At 39.1% G+C, this 19,478-nt stretch overlaps 1 protein-coding gene across 15 annotated transcripts in view; it reads left to right on the forward strand.

Annotated features, from left to right (window-relative positions):
• The window catches only part of PPIP5K2 (diphosphoinositol pentakisphosphate kinase 2), a 75,013-nt gene that overhangs the window by 4,480 nt on the left and 51,055 nt on the right, over positions 1-19,478 (forward strand). For 12 of the 15 annotated variants that reach the window (XR_007773387.1, XM_050945590.1, XM_050945595.1 and 9 more), the window contains exons 2-6: positions 7,912-8,135; positions 8,353-8,745; positions 11,968-12,163; positions 12,921-13,011; positions 15,387-15,472. Coding sequence is in view for 14 of the 15 variants with exons in the window: in XM_050945590.1 (XP_050801547.1) it covers positions 8,602-8,745; positions 11,968-12,163; positions 12,921-13,011; positions 15,387-15,472 (517 nt within the window). In the remaining variant the exon portion in view is untranslated. The other 3 variants (XM_050945591.1, XM_050945593.1, XM_050945594.1) reach the window with 2 other exon arrangements.

Here is a 19,478-nt window from a genome sequence, read left to right on the forward strand (position 1 = left end):
TCCAAACCCCAACCAGTATGAATTTATTATCCAGTTCGCCTCCCCATCAATGTGGAGAGGAAATGCAACATCCTTTGCCCCATGCACTTCAATCCAGCTCACTGGTTTAGATAAAGCAAAAACAGGTTTATTAATTAAAAAACTTGGTTCCCAGACCGCTTTGTGGAAAAATACTGACATCCCAAGATGGAGTCCAGAGACATGTCATCTGGTCACATGCCTTTGCAGTGTTATAAGAGCCATTGCTTACAAGCTGGCCAGAACATTCACAGGAAGGTTAAGCTCTTCCATGGTCCATTGTCTTTGCTGATGGGCCATCAGCACTGTTTGGCTTCTTCACTGTTGTACCAGAAAGGCTAATTGTGGGGGTCACCCTGAGTAAGCATGATTGAAATACAGATACATATTCAATATTCCTAACTTTAGATACAAAAATGATATATACATACACATAGGATAAGCATATTCAGCAAATCATAACTTTTCCAATGACACTTCACATGACTCGTCTTGTATAAAATTCATCATAATTATATCATAATGTCACTGTGAAGAATATGGGGTGCACTGTCACAAGGAAGTTTGATAGAAGAAAGCCATATTATATGTTTAAATTGTTTGTACAATTTTGCTGACAAGATTTAAGAAAGCAGTATGATACTCCAGTCCAGAAACAGCCTGCTGGTACTCAAGTGGAGCTACAGGTTTTGTGTAAAATTAACACCTGAGATGGGAATGTAAATTAAACAGCAAAATTCGATTTAACCTTTTTACTGGAATATATTTAGATTCTATACATTGTCCAGATGAGTTGTTGCTCATTTGTAGCTTTTCTGTCTATAGTGCTGGTCGTGAATATCAATCTGTACCTCTCCTTTCTGACTGAGAAATTCGAATGTAGCATTCATTGTGAGGGAGCTGAGAGATTACATTACAAGCACCAATCTGCTGGTGAAATACAGCACTAATACAAGCATATTTTATATTTATTTTAAGTTGGATATATCTAGTTTAGTAGCTGAAAGATTTTAATTCCCACATTTTGCTTTTTCACATTCCTATTCCTTATAAAATTGTTGTAGAAAATTTTTTGGCTTGAATTCTCCCTCTTTTCGTCTCTCCAGTTTGTGTCCTCTCTGCTTCAGTCAGATACAAGTATGGAAGGGGAAGCTGACTTCACTTTTTATTCAGAATATTTCCCCAGGGCCCAACAGGAATTTAGAATTAAACTGTCAAGGCTTGTCTATTTCAATATGGTGTGTCTATGATTTCCCCCTATCCCTGCTCTTTCATAGCCTTTACTTACTTTTTGTATGATGCTTAAAAAAAATAGTGAACAGAGTGGGTTTGGAAAAAATCAGGATATCCACAATCAGTGTCCAGTGTAGACCCTTGTTTCCAAATGACTGGGGAAAAAAATGGCTTTAGGGAATGAAAGGGTTAACTTCTGATTAGAGTTTTTCCTAATATCCAGTTTCCCTCTGTTAATGGCATGTCTGTGAATGTTGTGAAATAATCAACAGCTCAGTGTGGATTGTTACACAGTTTGATGCAACATGAAGTCATCTTTGACATCAGGTTTATAAGAAACAGCACAGGCTTAATTAGATATTTAGTTAGTTCGGTTGTGGCACATAGGCTTTTGATAGCGAGCTCTTTTTAGCCAACGTGTTGACTTCAGTTGTATATTAATTTAATTCCTCAACTAATGTGTGTGATGCAAAAAGAAACATTTTAGAGAAGTTTGTCAACTTTAAACCTGTTGTGCTCACACTGTTTTATTGGTTGTGATTATTTCTGTAGCATTAAGCAAAGAGCTGCTACTTTACTATCTATGGAAGATGGGAATTAACATTGTAATTTGCCTCTGAAAGGTAGGTATCTACCAATGAAAGTTGAAGATTCTTGATTTGGTGGTTCTTCACCCATAATTTCTTGGCTATTTGTAGATTTTTGTGTAAATTTTCTATCACTTTTTTATAATAGCTATTGGACCTCATCAACTGGATTGAACTCATTTAATTCTTCTTTGTATGCTGTAATAAATTTTACTGAGTTAACTAATTCTATATTTTAAATTCCTTTTCCTCCCCATCAAAACTGCATGTCAGAAATTCCTAAAATAAGTCTGTATGGCGTGGAGGGTGCGGGGTTTAATAGCAGGATAGACATTTTTCAGTTCTTTTAAAAGATCCTGTCCGTGTAATTAATGTCTGGCAGATATGTGTTAAACATTTTTGTAATGTTGTTATGGGAAGATTAATGTCAAAGTGGCACAGTAAGTATTTAATTACTTTAAATGGATCAGAGATCTTAAAACCTCAGATCTATTCTTAAAATTGTGGTAAACGAGTGGGGAAGATACACCATCTTCCGTGTTTCTAATGTCTTATTACCATGTAAGATATATGGCACTGTACAACAAATAAAGCACTGAATGTGCCCTGGATGGTAATATTTTCATAACCATTTTTGTTCACTCTGTTTTGTATCTCTTTCCATCTGGCTTGCCTTCCTTCCTCCCCTTGCAAAGTTTCCGGATAGTGTTGGACTTGAGAAGATGCTTTTACTGGGGTTAGGCCTTATTAAAGATGTAATTCTTGCATTTCAATCTGAACATAGTTATAGTCTGACTTTGGTTTGATCCCCTGTAGTAAGAGGTTCCACATCTACAATTCTGGCACTTAAAATAGTCCTTTAAACCTGAGAGCCTTATCCTGAGTTGTTCTAGTTGAAGCTCCCCTGTGGAGTATAGTCCTCCTGAGAATGAAGTCATGACTTTAGCCAAGCTCTACATATTTTGCTGCTTGGCTCCCTCATTTGGCTCCACATCAGCAGCAACCTAACAACCTTATCTTTAGTCTTCTGTTACATCATCAACTATGTTGCAAAACTAGAATTTTTAGTCAAATAACTCATTCATAACACTGGGAAAGAAATCATTTCATGTGGCAGACAAGGAAAGTGAAGTGGTAAGGAGAAACACTTTATTTTCAGGCTTTTAAGAAGCTTTTGGAAACAAATGAGCTTAAGCAAACAATAATTGTCAGTCTCTTTCTGAATAGAGAAGTAAATAGTGTTCCAAAGGTAAAACACTTTTAGTTGTATAATACTGACTGCCTTTAAATGCTGACAAATGGCTCTTGAATTAGCAATTGCTGGGTTTGGTCAGTGTGTATCCGTGTTTTAATTGTGCTATCAATAAGTTACTGCATTATGAATCTGATGTACTCTGTATACGTGCTTTATGTGATGCTGGGTTTTTTAGACCACAGAACATATTTGACAGTAAGTGTCAAGTATTTCAAACACTTGGTTCTTGATAATGGCATAGTTGTCCCCGTGAATAGTATGCATCTTGAATGCAGTTTTTGACAACTTACTGTGGGTATCTAAATGACATACCTGCCTTCAATACTAGTCTGTTGTTTTTCTCACGCGCATGGATATTTTAGGCTGGAATGACCTGAAAATAGCAACGGATGAATTTCACAGTCTTCAGAAGTTGGCTAGTTCCCTTAATTGCTACATACAGTTGCACACACTGCTTTAGTTCCTGACCACTCGAGTTGTGTCTCTTTTTTTCACAGAATTTGAATGGGGGAGAACTGAAGGAAACTCTTAGAAGTCTGACCATCTTTCTTATGATAAGAACTGAAACCAGATGGTGGGTAGTACCTTTAAAAGCGAACTAAGTAAAATTCCCCTAATTATTAAGGGTATATGAGTTTTGTAAAAGTCAGAAGTTTTAATTCCAATTCTGACAATAATGGTATAATTTTTTATTTAGGAAGCATTTATGTAGATAACATACTTGGCTAAGCATTGTTGGTAGTTACTAGGAATATGATACAGCCCTCCATGAGACAGAACAAAAGGACATATATACTGTAATTTTAATTTTTTTAAAAAGTGATGGTTAAAACCCCCTAGAATGCAGTAGAGGTAATGTTATGTTACTTTCCTGTGTGTCCACCCTAGGAAAATTGGTACCCCTATTTCAGCAGCCAACAGTAATGGCACGGATGCAGTCGTACTTATCTTTTCATGTAGGACCTTATGTGTTAGGTTTAATCAGGATTTCATAAAAGCAGTAAAACCCAGAACCCTTTCCACACTAGCACATGCACTTTTGCTACTATTAGTGCAGTTGCTTTGTTACTGGCAGTTGCTGAAATACCAAGTTTTATGTAGATGAGTATGGTAAATCCCAAGTTGAATTCCTGTGGAGGTTTCTGGGAACAGGGAAAACTGCTAAAGGGAAGTAGGTTTGAATCAGGGAAGATTAGGTTTTACATTGGCAAAGAATGCTCTTTGGATTATAATTCCTATTTTAGAGTACATTTGGAGAAGAGGGAAGTGGCATTGTATTCCAAAACTCCTATGACGTGTCACTGAAGTAACCTCACAGATGTCTGATTTGGCTGTTTTATTGCTGAATATTTGAAGGTCCAATATCATTGGAACACACATCCTTCGTTTGGGTAGGATTAAGTTTACATATATGTATTTTATACCTGTTTTTGATTTATTAGTTTGCTGTGTTATTTCTGGTACGTGTTTAGGTGCAAAAAAGTTAAATAGTTTGGTATGCTACTGCTGTGCATGGTCAAGAAATGACTATGGAGAGCATAAACAGGAAGTGCTAGGGCTTGTAACTAAAAGCAGAAAGTATGAACATGATGTGCATTCTGTTGACATTCCTTTTAAAGGAATTTTACCATTGCTGGGTATCTTCTGAAAAACCACAATTTTTCACGAATATAGCTATTTACAGATTAAACTGTAAAACAGAATGCCTATTTGTCAGTCAAGGTATAAGGGGTACATACAGTCTAACTTGGTGCACCTTGAAAGCATACTGTATTGAGGAACAGAAGGGAGGAGTTGAAGATTCTTGAAGATCCACAGGAGATACCTCTTACTCTAAAGATATATCTTGTTCCTCTCTGGATGAGGAGGTGACAGCTGCTCCAGTATCACCTCCTGATGATGTCGAGTTCTTTCAGGAGTTACTGGGAAGGATAGGGAAAGTAAATTGACATTCTCCATTCCAGTCTGCCAGACAGATTGGCAATGCAAATAAATGGAGTAATAGAAGCCTGCAAAAGACCTATGGCAGGCTTCAGCCTCTCTACTTCCAGAGTGAAATGAGCAGAAGAAAAGATTTCAAGTCATGCAAAAGATATTTGAGTAGTTCTACTTGCATCCGACTCCTAGTTCCCTACTGGTATCTGCAGCACAGGAGAAATCCAAGCGGACAGGACCACCTAAACCACACTTCTGAGGACAAAGCTCCCTAGAGACCTCTTAGGTAGAAGGACCTACACTCAGGCATCCCTTCAACTACAGACAGCCAACTGTCAAACCCTATTTGCTAAATATGACTATTTAGCATGGGACAGATTATCACTGTTCATTGAGCTCCCCCTAGGAAGCTAGGGCTGACCTCATAGCCATTGTTTAAGAGGAACGATTAGTAGCCAGCACTTGGCCATAGCTATCGCTATGAGAAGGGCATCCTTATTACACTCAAGGATTCTCAGGAGTCCAAATGACTAAAGATGATCTCCAGTTAGAAAGTTCAGATCTGTTGAGCTCCTGCATGGATGAGTTCTTGCATATTGTAAATGACTTTAGAGCTGCTCTGATGTTACGCTTATAAGAAGCACACGGAACGGGGAGGGATAGCTCAGTGTTTTGAGCATTGGCCTGCTAAACCCAGGGTTGTGAGTTCAATCCTGGTGGGGGCTACTTAGGGATCTGGGGCAAAAATCAGTACTTGGTCCTGCTAGTGAAGGTAAGGGGCTGGAGTCAATGACCTTTCAGGGTCCCTTCCAGTTCTATGAGATAGGTATATCTCCATATATATATATATATATATATATATATATATATGTGTGTGTGTGTATATATGTATAAAATATTTATATTTAATCTTTTTAAAGGAGATAAGGCAGTCGGTCATGTTTATGAGAGTACAATTTAAGCATTGAAATCAGCATATGCTTACACACACACACCCCAAAAGGTTCTGCAGCTGGATCTTATAGTTACCAGTCCTAAGTGTTGCTCGGTTAGGTCCAGTGGCCAGGAGGGAGGGGGAGCTGGGCTCTGTCAAACGTGGCCAGCACATCCCTCGGCCTGCACTGCTTCCCGCAGCCCCCACTGTTAAACTGGCCCGGCTCACCAGGGTGTTTACCCTGGTGGCCACGTGCCAAAGGTTGCCGATCCCTGGTTTAGCATTATTTTGAGTTGTTACCGGGAAGATCCACAGCTGTTTCTTACGTGTGTCTTTGGCTCAACTCCTTATCTCGTCTTTGAGGTGTATGCCTTTGCTTTAGGGTGGTCAATCTATGATCCGGGTGATTGACAATAAAGTTGGTGCCTCTTGACTCCTTCACTCCCTTCTTGATCATCCGGCCCAGTTATCCTTTCTCGGTTAATCACCATACATGCTTCACTCACACACAACAGCAAATAAGGCAGTTACAGCCATAAAACTTCTATCCTTCTGAGAGCAAATGTTAACACAATCAGCAAAGAATGAACTCAGAATAATTTCTTCTTACTAATTCAAAGCTAGCAAAATGGAGTATAAGGCAAAATAATCAAAATGGAGTACAATTTTACTTGAGACAATTTCTTCCCATTAGGCTTTTGGCTTACACTGGAATCCCTGGATATCTATACACCTGCTCCCAGGAGAAGACCGCTAAGATAACAGGGACAGTTTAGGAAGTTTTGTCCTATCAGCAGTAGTGCTGTATAGACTATCGCCACCTCTACTCTGAACTCTTATCCAAGTGCTCTCTTCACCATCTCACTCTTAAGTCTTCCTGGTGGCCATCACCTCAGCCAGGAGTATTAGTGAGATTCCCTGGGATGAGATGGTGTCTGGGTGTTTGCTTTTTGTTTTTTTTTTTCCCTTCCCCATTTAAACCATCAATCTCCTGTTTTCTTCTCCAAAGCACCCTGAAACCTGTGAGGAAGTACTTTATATGTTTTCAGAGTTTGTTTCTTTATTACTTAGACAGGAGAAAGCCATTCAAGAAATCACCCTGTTTTTGGCCCTGGGGAAGGGTGTGCAAGATCAGGCCAACTCATCCCAGAGATTGTTCAGTTCAGTGCATTACAGTCTTTTACCAACTGGCAGATACGGCCTTTCCATCAGGAACTCAGGCCCATTCAACTACAGCTGAGACTACCCCTAACATGCCTAGAATATTTGTGTATCTGAGATATGCAGAGCAGCCTTTTGGCACTCAGCCCACATCTTTATCAAAAATTTTACCCTGGATTTGGTGATGAGCGATTCTTAGTTAACTGTAGTTAGGATCCTCTAGTACTCTCCTATTAATTTGGAACTGCTAGGTAGTCTCCATAAGAGGGATCCACACAAGACTCAGAGAAAGAACAGTTGCTTACCTTACAATAATTGTGATTCTTTGTTTTGTCTGTGTGGATCCCAAGAGCTACAGATTACAACAAGGGATTGATCATCAGGGCTCTTTAGTTCTATAGACAACTGTTTTGGCCAAGTTACTTTGCTGTGCTTCAGATTTCTGCTTAAATTGGCATAACATATGCCTTCTTCATAAAATCATTGAGTCTTTATATTTATAAACCACTTTAATACTGAAATGAAAGTTGTTGTAAATGTTTAACTTTGTATTATCTCTTTAGTGTAGAAGTAGCATTCATTTTGCAATCTTTTTCTTTTTTTATGGCCTGCAAAAAAATCATGCTGTCAAGTAGAAATATAGTTGTTTCTCTGCTACTGCAGAATTTTTTTGAAGGTAGGTCTATTTGCAGAACTTAACTGGCTTTAAAATCTCTAATCATAGTGATTCCCTTCTTTAATTTTTGGCTAATATTATTGTCAAACACCTTTCTTTTTATCTTTGTTAGATGCATAATGTAATCAGAAGACTGTAGTAAAGTAGCTGAAGTCAAGAATGGAAGTTAAACTTCTGAACTTTTAAAGAGGATTTTATTCACTTCTCTAACAAAGGCAGAGGGAAGAAATATTTTCTGCACTTCATCTTTTTCAACCACCCTTCCTGATGGAAATAAATTTGCTTTTGACTATTATTTCGTTTGTTTCATGATTGATGTCCAGTGGTGATTAAACTGTAAGTCAGTCTCAGAAAGAACCTTTTCCCCTTAAAATATACACATTTATTTAAGGCTACTTTTAGTTTGTCTTGGGATTTTTAATTATTTTGGCACTTTTTCTTGACCAGGTATGTATTTTTTGTACCAGATGGTAATAAATTTGAAAATTGTGATATAAAAAAATGGTTCGATGAAATGTAATTTTTTTCAGGAATTGTTCTTTCTTTTCTTTAGGATAAAAGATTGCCCTCTCAGAGAAAATTAATCTGTGGGATTTTGTTTCTTTTGGAGCAACAACTCAATGAACTGATGATAGCAGTTAAAGTTCATTTGGCAGCTGACTTTGTCACAGTAACAAGTGACTGCAAGAAGTGACAAACTGCAAAGGATTTGAATGTTCCCTGGCTACTGAGAATATGCACAGTATCTCAGATATTGGAGTGGCTGCAGTTTCAACATAGATCAGTTTTAGTGCTTGTAAAGATGTCGGTTAGCGCAACAGAGAGTGACCCTCCTAGATTCTTTGTTGGTGGTGAAGATGGAGATGAATTATTGGATTCATCCAGATCTGCTGACTTTGATCATTTCTATGACCATGCAGAAGAGGAGGATGAAGAGTATGATTCTGTAAGTACTGTAGGAAAGTATCTTTTTTAAAGGTATAGTTAATGGCATAACTTATTTTAAAATACTAAAGGCTGAGAAATATTATTCTCAGAATTTACGGGTACTGTGATCATAATATGCATTAGGAGTTTAATTCTGTTAGTTTCTGAGCACATTAGACTCACCCCAGCAAAATATTTTGAGTACACGCTTAACTTAAATCATGAGTAGTCTACTAAATTCAGAGTTAAGCATATGCTTTAGTGCTTTGGTTGATTGGAGCCAGGCAACTCAGAATCTTGCAGGACTGAGTCCTTTGTGCAACATGTAGAAATAAAGGCATCAATAAAAATAACATGACTTTATGGGGGGGTGGGAACGCTTTTTGGGCCGAGGGCCACATCTGGGTGGGGAAATTGTATGCAGGGCTGGGGCAGGGCGTTGGGGTGCAGGAGAGAGTGCAGGGTGTGGGAGGGAGTGCAGTGTGCAGGAAGGGGCTCAGGACAAGGGATTGGGGAAGAGGAGGGGTGTGGGGTATATGAGGGGGCTCAGGGAAGGGGAGTGCAGGAGTGGGCTCAGGGCAGGGGTGCAGACTGCGGAGGGGGCACATGACGGGTTGGGGTGCAGGAGGCATGCAGGGTGTACAAGGGGGCTCAGAGCAGGGAGTTGGGGTGCAGGAGTGGTGCAAGGTGCAGGCAGGGGGCTTAGACCTGGGAGGTGGGAAGCAGGAGGGGTTCAGGCTCCAACCCGGCATCGCTTACCTAAAGTGGCTCTGGGATGGCAGCGGTGCACACCGGGGCCAGGGCAGGCTCCCTGCATACCTGCCCTGTCCCCAGCCCCGTGCCGCTCCAGGAAGCGCTGTGGCCCCTGGGGGAGGGAGGGTCGGAGGACTCCACGTGTGCTGCCCTTGCCGTGCCTCCAGGTACCTCCCCCGAAGCTCCCATTGATCGCGGTTCCCCATTCTTGGGCAATGGGAGCTGTGGTGGGCAGTGCCTGGAGGCAAGGGTGATGCACGGAGCCCTCTGCCCCCCTGCCCGGGGGCCGGAGGGACGTGGTGCCGGCTGTTTCTGAGAGCGGCGCAGGGCCCACGGCACCATAGGGGGCAATTCCAAAGCCCTGAGGGGTCAGATCCAGCCTGCAGACCGTAGCTTTATGGTCTTAGAATAAGTATATCTACTAGCATATTTGTAGCTACTTTCTCTTGCTGCTACAGGACTCTTCTTTGGCCTTCATCAGTGTAGTATACACATAACTACGCAGATTACTTTAAAAAGATCAGGTCTTATGACTGTTATTGGTGAGTCAAGATACTAACCCAGAGGAAAATATATACTTATAAAAATTCTTCAATTTAGAAAATCACTGATTAAGGTCCTTGTTTCAGCTTTAATATGAAATCATGTTATGTGAAGAAAGTCACATGCTAGCAACTTCTAAAAAAAATTCTGAACTTTTTTTTTTTGTTGTGTGTTGCTTCAGAGTTCACATATATGCAATTTTCTGGTGCTACAAGTTTCAGTCAGTAAGCAAGTACTTAGCCTCTGCAATCTTGCAATTTAATTTACGTTGTACTGTACTTAACTTCTGAAGCAGTGATCTAAAATTGATATTTGGGTGATCGCATGGTCACTCTTTATCATGGTAGGGTAGTGAATGAAAAACAAGATTTTTTTCATTCCCTCAATTACTCCTCATTTTCCAGTAATTGACTGCCACCTTTCCACTATCCTGTTGTTCCTTACACTGGTCTCTAGAAATACACAAGAAAGTAGGGTTTGTTTGTTTTTTTAAAGTTTATTTATTTATTTATTTATTTAAAGTTTACCATAGATCAGGGGTAGGCAACCTATGGCACGGGTGCCGAAGGCGGTACGCAAACTGATTTTCAGTGGCACTCACATTGCCCGGGTCCTGGCCACCAGTCTGGGGGGCTCTGCATTTTAATTTAATTTTAAATGAGGCTTCTTAAACTTTTTAAAAACCTTATTTACTTTACATACAACAATAGTTTAGTTATATTTATAGACTTATAGAGAGAGACCATCTAAAAATGTTAAAATGTATTACTGGCACACGAAACCTTAAATTAGAGTGAATAAATGAAGACTCGGCACACCACTTCTGAAAGGTTACCGACCCCTGCCATAGATGGTCTTTCAGGAGGTTCTGAGCTTGGAGTTACAGTTGGTGTATTTGCTAACGTCTTAGCTTGACTGATATAGTAGCTCTTGCTTTTCAGTCTATCTAAATCATTATGCTATAACTCTTTTGAAAACTACAGTTCTCAGCTCAGCCTTTGCTTCAAAATAATGCTAGAAGATGCATAACTTGACTTTTCCAGAAAGTGGTCACTAGACTACATTTTCATTGATTGTGAGCATGTCTGCTTATAAGCTAAGTGCAATACACTGTTAATGCATCATAAGACTGCACAGTTAAAATCAATTTAGAAAGGCAAACTAAGCATCCAATAGGATTTGATAACTTGGACCATATTGGCTTTTGATATATTTGTGGTATATATTAAGAAAAAGTTGTACACTACACATTTAAATAAATCCACTTAAAATCGTCACATTTTCTTATCTCTAAAAAATTTGCTTTCCTCCTTTGCTGTTTGAAAGATCCACTTAAAGGAGAAACCAATATAAAGAGAGACTGTGAAAGCGGCTATACAGGAGGTGTTTTGAAATGCACAAAGTAAACAGAAAAACTAGAAAGATTTTTTTCTAATCTGTTACAATAATCCTACTTTATTTGTAACAATAGTGTGTAATAAAATAAAAGGAGGTTTGGGGCTTCTAGGTATGTCTAAATTATTTACATTAATTTCCAGGGGACTCTTCTGCATGATCTCATTTGGTTTTGACATTCACAGCTCAGTTTTTGATTCTCTCAAATTTGTGCCTGAGAAAAGCACCCATAACAATATTCATAAGTGTGCAGTAGTGCATCAGAACTTATTGCAACGCTAGTGCTGCTGACAATTTGTGAAGTCATTCTTCATGTGGCAATAGTAAGGCAAATTGTCAAACACTGTTTTTTGTGAACATCTAATATTGCAAATTGCTAGATGATAATTTAAAAGTAATACCTACAAATGTTGGATTGGAATATAATGTTCCTGTTCATTGGCTAGTTAAGCATTTATTATACCCTGGGAATACTTAATCACTCTCCTTACCACCACAAACAAAAAAACCCAACACCACTAACTCTTATTAACTTTATTTTTTGTGTTAGCCACCAGAAAGGCTGATTGTGGTTGGGATATGTTCCATGGCAAAGAAATCCAAGTCTAAACCAATGAACGAAATTCTGGAACGCCTCTCCATGTTTAAGTACATCACAGTGGTAATATTTGAAGAGGATGTCATTTTGAATGAACCTGTAGAAAACTGGCCTTTATGTGACTGTCTCATTTCTTTTCATTCTAAAGGTAAAGCTTTCCAAGTAGTAGCATGAATCTCTCACTTTTAAACTTCATTTTAGCCTCTTTTTAAATTCTTTTAATTGAATATTTAGCCAAATTACAAGTTAGCAGTCTCTAGGGACTTTTTGTTTTGGGTATTTGAAAAAAAATAACATCACAATTATAATATTTTAAACCCAGCTTTTAGTATTTCAGCTATTACAGCATTAAAATATTATTGTATTAAATGTTTGGGATCATCTAGTCTGCTGTGGTATTTGAAATCTAATTGCTGACCAGACAAATAACATTTACTTATGAAGCTATCAGATGTACTTGTTCACCTCACCCCAGTAAGCACAGGACCATTCTCACTTAAAGAAATACTTTTGTACATCTATTGAGGAATCTTGCTCTATAAGAAACAACATTCATTCTGGATAGTCACATCCCTCTACCTCTCTCCTCTGTACACTGGCAAAATACTAAAGTATTCAGTGACTAGGGATGTAGAACACAGTTTTCTAATGGTTGGAACGAAAGGGCAAGGAGCCAAATGAAAAGTGTTTTCTAATAGTCTAACTTGATTTACTGGGTTACTAGGCTACTCTGACTTTTGTGCATAGCTCAATTCAGCTATAGATCACACTGATTAAAACATAAAAAAACCCCTCTACTCATTCAGGTCATATGTATAATATTGAAATTGAAGGGTTTTTTTACCCAAATACTTAAAACATGACACTAGTAAGTTAATATATATTCCTTAATAAACCTTGTTTAGGATTTCCACTGGACAAAGCAGTTGCCTATGCAAAACTCAGGAATCCATTTGTAATCAATGACTTGAATATGCAGTATCACATACAAGACAGGTAAGTAATAACCGCAAATCAGATATAAACCACTTCAACTCTGTTTTACTGAAAATCAACAGATAAAATAACTATTTAAGACTGTGAAATACTGGTAATATCTTGGGATTGTCATCACAGTGGCAACACCAATATGCATTATTCTACAGTAGTCCAGTAAATATACTGGCTGACACTATCTCAAAAATATTGTGTGTTCTTATGTTCTTACATACATGTAGAAGACAGTAAATTACAAAACAAATGACTAGTAAATAATAGATAGCTGTATCTTGTTGACCTTAATCTGGAATTGGACTGTACTGCCTTTGATCAGTCCTTTAGAATTATTTATTGCTTTATGTTGTGGTGTCTCTTGGAGGTCTGGTCTAAGTCAGGACCTCATAGTGCTAGGTTCTGTACAAACATATAGTAAATGACAATTTTTGCCTCAAATTGTTTACAGTCTGAAAGTAAATCTAGAATGGAGAAAGGGCAGTGCCTTTCTCAGTTTGGTAAGATTTAGCATATAGTGGGTACTACTGCAGTCGAAATAGTAATCACAAGTTATCTCGCTTAGGTATGTCCCTAATGTCCTTCCGTTACCCCCACTAGTTGAGTCTGTGAAGCTCAAGCAGTGAGATCCTGATGCTGAGTTTTTAAAAGTAATTAAAACTTTAACTTTTTTTACTTTCAACTTTGTTCTGTGGAGACATTTGTAATTACTGTCAGTCTCAAAGTATTATTTCATGAGCATTTCACTTTGTCATTGCACGAGATGTTTAGTGACAAACATTGAAAGATATTGGCAATGATAAAGGCCAAGATAGTAACTGTGAAACAGTGATTGTGAAACAAAGAGAGGTTTAGCTGAAATTATATTAAATCAGGGGTGGGCAAACTGCGGCGAGCTGCACCATGCAGCTCGGCCTTGCGCTGGCCGGGGCACTGGGTTGGTGGCCACACCATGTGGCTCAGCCCCACTCTGGCAGGGGCACAGAGTCGGGGCTGCATGATGCAGGTTGGCCCCCGCTCCAGCGCTCTGGCCTGGGCGCTGGGTTGGGTTCCGCACCACGCAGCTCTTGGAAGCTGCAGCATGGCCCCGCTCTGGCTCCTATGCGCTCCAGTGGGAGCTGCAGGGGCGGTGCCTGTGGATGGGGCAGCATGCACAGCTGCCTGGCTGCACATAGGAGCCAGAGAAGAGACATGCCACTGCTTCTGGGAGCCACTCAAGGTAGGCACCGTTCGAAGCCTGCCTCAGCCCTGATCCTCTCCACATGCCCCAACCCCCTGCCCCAGCCCTGATCCCCCTCTTGCTCTCCTAACCCCTCCATCCCAGCCTGTAGCACCCTCCTGCAACACAAACCTCTCATCTCCACCTCCACCCCAGAGCTTGCACCCCAAGCCAGAACCTGCACCCCTTCCCACACCTCTGCCCCAGCCCTGATCTCCCACCCTCCGAACCCCTCGGTCCCAGCCCAGAGCATCCTTCTACACCCCAAACTCCTTATCCCCAGCCCCATCCCAGAGCCCACACTCCTTCCTGCACCCCAACCCTAATTTTGTAAGCATTCATGGCCCACCATACAATTTCTATTCCTCACTGTGGCCCTCAGGCCAAAAAGTTTGCCTACCCCTGTATTAAACAGATGAGTCTCACTGAAATGCACGGAGAAGTTAGTTATGTCCCAAAAAGTCAGATATTACATTTCATATACTATTTGTTATACTTACGTACAATATTATTTGACTGTAGAGTTCATGTGGTTTATTTGCTACGTTTTTATCCACAACATTTATGCAAAGAAAAAGCCTGTTCAGATGTTAGTGTTCTGAGTTCATTGTCATCCAAAGTATCTTCTCTGTCTGCATCGTGACCTGGCAAAGAACTCTGGATAGCTCAAAAGCTTGTCTCTTTCACCAACAGAAATTGATCCAATCAAAGATATTATCTGATTCACCTTTTCTCTCTCCATCATGAAAAGCAAATATTAATAAATGACTAGTTAATGAAGTATAGAAACACTGGAGCCTTTTGTACAGTAAAAAAAGTACAATTTCAGACACCTACCAGTTAATGACCAACAGTTGTTGCAGCAGTGCACAAGCATTTCAGCAAATTTGGAATTGCCCTTGCATGGAGTAAGTCTCTCCATACTCTGTTCTTCCTGTCTTGTGACACATTGAAAGTGTTGGCATTGCAATTCACACTGGTTCAGTGACATTGGTGTGAAGTGCAACTGTCTAAATAGACATCCCTTAAAACACTGCGTACATGAACAAAGTACCATGATAGTTATGATTATATAAAGTAAGCTTTGGGTTTCATGGACTATAAAATGTAAATATTCAGACTTTATTGCTTTGGTTGGATAACCTTTGTGCTCTTCTTTTAGGAGAGAAGTGTATAGCATCCTCAAAGCTGAAGGCATTTTACTTCCTCGTTATGCAATTCTGAACCGTGATCCAAACAATCCCAAAGGTAACAGATTTTCCTAACTTTCTTATTAAGGTTCTATTTTTACAACTTGGAATATTTTGTTAAACATTTTGAATGGTAACCTTTAACATTCTGAACCCTCTGCTTGCCTGCACCCACTTCTGTGCCCCTTTCCTTTAATTCAGTCAATGACTTCCTGCTCATTGCAGGGGGGAAGGAGATGGGGAGGAGCAGATGCTTACAGCAAAAGTTCCCTACAAAATGTAGTTTTTAACTCTGCTGTGGAGATGCTTGCCATGGTCCCTCAGAAGCAGTCCCATCCTGAATAACTTTACCAAATCTGGCTGGCTGTTCTCCCTCAGCCCAACATAATGAGACCACACAGGGCACAGATCCTGGGAGACAGTAGGAGGAGCTAACATTTTGAGCTGGCTGAGAGCTGTCATTCTGGAGAGTGCTAGGGATGAATTGGTACCAAGGAGCTTGCACAGTCAGTGCATTAACACTTCAACAGACTTACAACATTCCTGGGCTAAAAGGGTCAACATCAACAGTTATGGCAAATATGCAAATAACTTCATAATGAAAATAGGCTATCCAAGCTTCTGTTGATCTAACTGAGGTATTTATATGACCCTCATCTCTAAAGTATCTGAATGCTTCACAGTCTAATGTATTTATACTCACAACATACCTGTCAGGCAAGGAAGTGCTACTATTTGTACTTCAATTCCCATCTGTAAAATATAGAGACTGTATTTAATTAAATAAATACTACTGGGAATTGTGTGATTATGAGAGACTTTAATTTTCCAGATATAGATCAGATGACAAATGCTATACTCATAGGGCCTAGATTTTCCTTAATGTAATAGCTGACAGATTTCTACACCAATAGTCACCAAACCGACATGAGGTGATGCCATTTAAGATTTTGTATTGATGGGTAGTTGAGGACCTCATAGAAGAACTGATGGTTGGAGACAACCTTGGTTCGAGGGATCATGAGCTAAATCAGTTTAAACAAAATGGAAGGAGAAACAACAATAGGTCTGCAACTAGGGTCCTTGATTTCAAATGGGAAAACTTATAAAAATTAAGAGAATTATGGAAGTGGACTGGACTGGAGAACCCAAGGATCTGAATGTGGAGGAGGCTTAGAATTACTTTAAGTTAAGGTTGCAGAAGCTATCGGAAGCCTGCATCCCAAGCAAGGAAAAAAAATTCATAGGAAGTGGTTGCAGAGCAAACTGTATAAACAAGCATTTCAAACAGTTGATTAAGAGAAAGCAGAAAGCCTACAAGGAATGGAAGATGGGATAATTAGCAAGAAAGGCTACCGCTTTGAGATCAGAAAGTGTAACTGTCTGGCTGGTGGTTCTTGCCGACATGCTCTGGGTCCAACTGATAGCCATATTTTGGGTCGGGGGGGGGGATTTTCTCCCTGGGTTAAATTGGCAGAGACTTTGGGTGGGGGTTTTTTGGTTTTTTTTTTGGTTTATTTTTACCTTCCTCTGCAGCATGGGTCACTTGCAGGTTTAAAGTAGAGTAAATGGATTTTCTGTAACTTTAAGTCTTTTAAATCATGATTTGAGGACTTCCATAACTCAGCTATAGGTTAGGGGTTTATTACAGGAGAGGGTGGATGAGGTTCTATGCCTTCAGTCTGCAGGAGGTCAGACTAGATGATTATGATGGTCTTTTGTGTCCTTAAAGTCTGAGTCCTTGAGAGGCAATCCATCTGTCCTGAAAATTCACTCTGCTTAAGATTGTTGCCTTGGAATTGGATTTATTCATTGTTTTTCAAAAAAACAGACGTTTCTTTCTCACTAGACGTGCAAATCTCAGTGCATTCTTAACTGCATGTCGGCCTACTGATGATTCCCTAATACTTTTTTTTTTAAATGTAACAAATTTTAGTTTTTATATAAGTCTTGTAAGACGCTATATCTAAAACTGAGAAAGAATGCAGAAAAAAAGGGTTTAGGGAACATTGGGATTGAGGGAAATACCACAACTGTGTTCTGTGAATATAACTAATTTCCTCTTTGGAGGGAGGTTGAATGGTCTTTCATAAAAACTAGAAAAACTATGACGTTTAGAAGGCAAGCAGAAAGCATAGGTCAGAATTTTCCAAAATGATTGATAATTTTTGAGTAAAACATTCAAAGTGCCTCAATCACTTTCAGTTGATTTCCAGTGAAGTATAAGTCACTTTTGAAAATAGGGCTGGGGCTCATAAGTTAATGAGGCATTTTTGGAAAATTGTACCCATTGGTACCTCAAAATTTGGAAGCTTAACTTGATTCCTGTTAGAGACCTGACTATCAGAAAGTGCCACAGTACCCTAGATTAGAGACTTTTAAATAATACAATGGGACACACTAACTTCAGACTTAGTATAACAAAATATAACACAGCTAGATAGACAGGAGTTAGAGCAATAAGATAACCTGGCAAAAGCTAGTGGGAAGTATGCTTTTTTTTAATGTTGTGTGTGTATATAGACTCAGTATTTCATGTCACTGCAATAGAAAGTTAAAGGGATTTGAATGAGGAGAGACTGGTGGCCTGATATCTTGCCTCAGGAAAGGCATTCCACATATAAGGGCAGCTTGAAAGAAAATGGGATATTTGAAGTGGATTAAAGGCATATCAAGACTGATATCACTAAGATGATTGGCAGGAAGGCCATTAAATATCCATTTTTGGAGAAATGGGTGTCCCTGGCGTACTAGGTCCTAATCACATTTATAGTAGAGACATTGAACCTGTATCCTTCTAATATACATGGACAAATACTCTCTCACACCTGAAGTTGCTGGAGGAGTGGGGAGAGAAGAGGGAATGAAGATGCAAGTGTAGCTGTGATAGCCGTAAAAGAAACAATCTTACTTCAAAAATATTTCATAAAGTCACTTACTTACATCATCCATTTAACTATTGAAGTCTCTTTGTGTTCCCACTTTTTCTTGTGTATTGCATTTGAGTCCAGTAATTTAACTACAGTGGTAACATCAGGTATATGAGCAATGAAATAAGGTTGGATGGTAGATCAAGTTTCAAAGTTCCTTTTGAACGTTCCTTAAACATTTTAAACAATTGGATAGACCAGAATTTCTTCATCAACTTTTTCCTCCTCAGAAAAAGGCACTCACTTTGAGATTCTAGCTCTTGTATCATAAACTTTGTAATCTATAAACCACAGCAAGGAAATTGCACACGGCCTGCTTAAGCAAATACTGTAGCTGGCTGGACTTTGTGCAATAGGCAACTTGAAAAAAGGGAACTCGATTCAGTTGGAAATTGCAATGCAAGTTACTGAACTTTTGCCATGTGTTTATGTATCCATTATGATGCAGTCTTACAGTTTATTCCATTAATAAATACTTAGTTTCAGAGATTTTAAGATTTTTATATTTTTAATTTCATTGATGGTAGAATTGTAGCATGTTGTATAAGTTATCTCAAAAATCTGAATTTCTGTCCAAGAGTTGGTTTCTATTCTAATATATGGCAGTGAACATGATTGGCTTGAGATGATTAAACAGACACTTTGGGACAGAGTAATTTCTTGAGGTTATATACAAGTATATGCATCTTCTTGAAATAAGAGGGTGAGGGGAGAGATGCTAAGGTGAAGAAAACATTGATATGTCAAGGCTGGCTCTGCCCAATTTGGAAGGATGTGACAATGATGGTTCATTTCCCTGTTCTGTAATGCCAAGGAGATTGTTATGAGCTGGTGTTGCAGCATAGATGCTGGCTCGGTCTCTCTCCCTGAAATTGAGAGACTGAGGCAAGCAGATTGGATTAAAAAAAGATCAGTGATTTAAAAATAAATCTTATTTAATAGCATTTTTTATTAAAATACTATATTTTTCTTTTAAAACTATTTTCAATTAAATTTGAAATCATAACTCACATTACAAGCTAAACTTACTATAATCTATCAAAAATAGTTTAAATTAAAATTAAAAAAAATCAAGCAATGCATGTTTGCTGCCAAAGTTTTAAAAGACAGACCAGTGTACTGATGGAAGTCACT

The sequence above is a fragment of the Gopherus flavomarginatus genome, chromosome 3 (genome assembly GCF_025201925.1).
Source record: "Gopherus flavomarginatus isolate rGopFla2 chromosome 3, rGopFla2.mat.asm, whole genome shotgun sequence".
NCBI lineage: Eukaryota > Metazoa > Chordata > Testudines > Testudinidae > Gopherus > Gopherus flavomarginatus.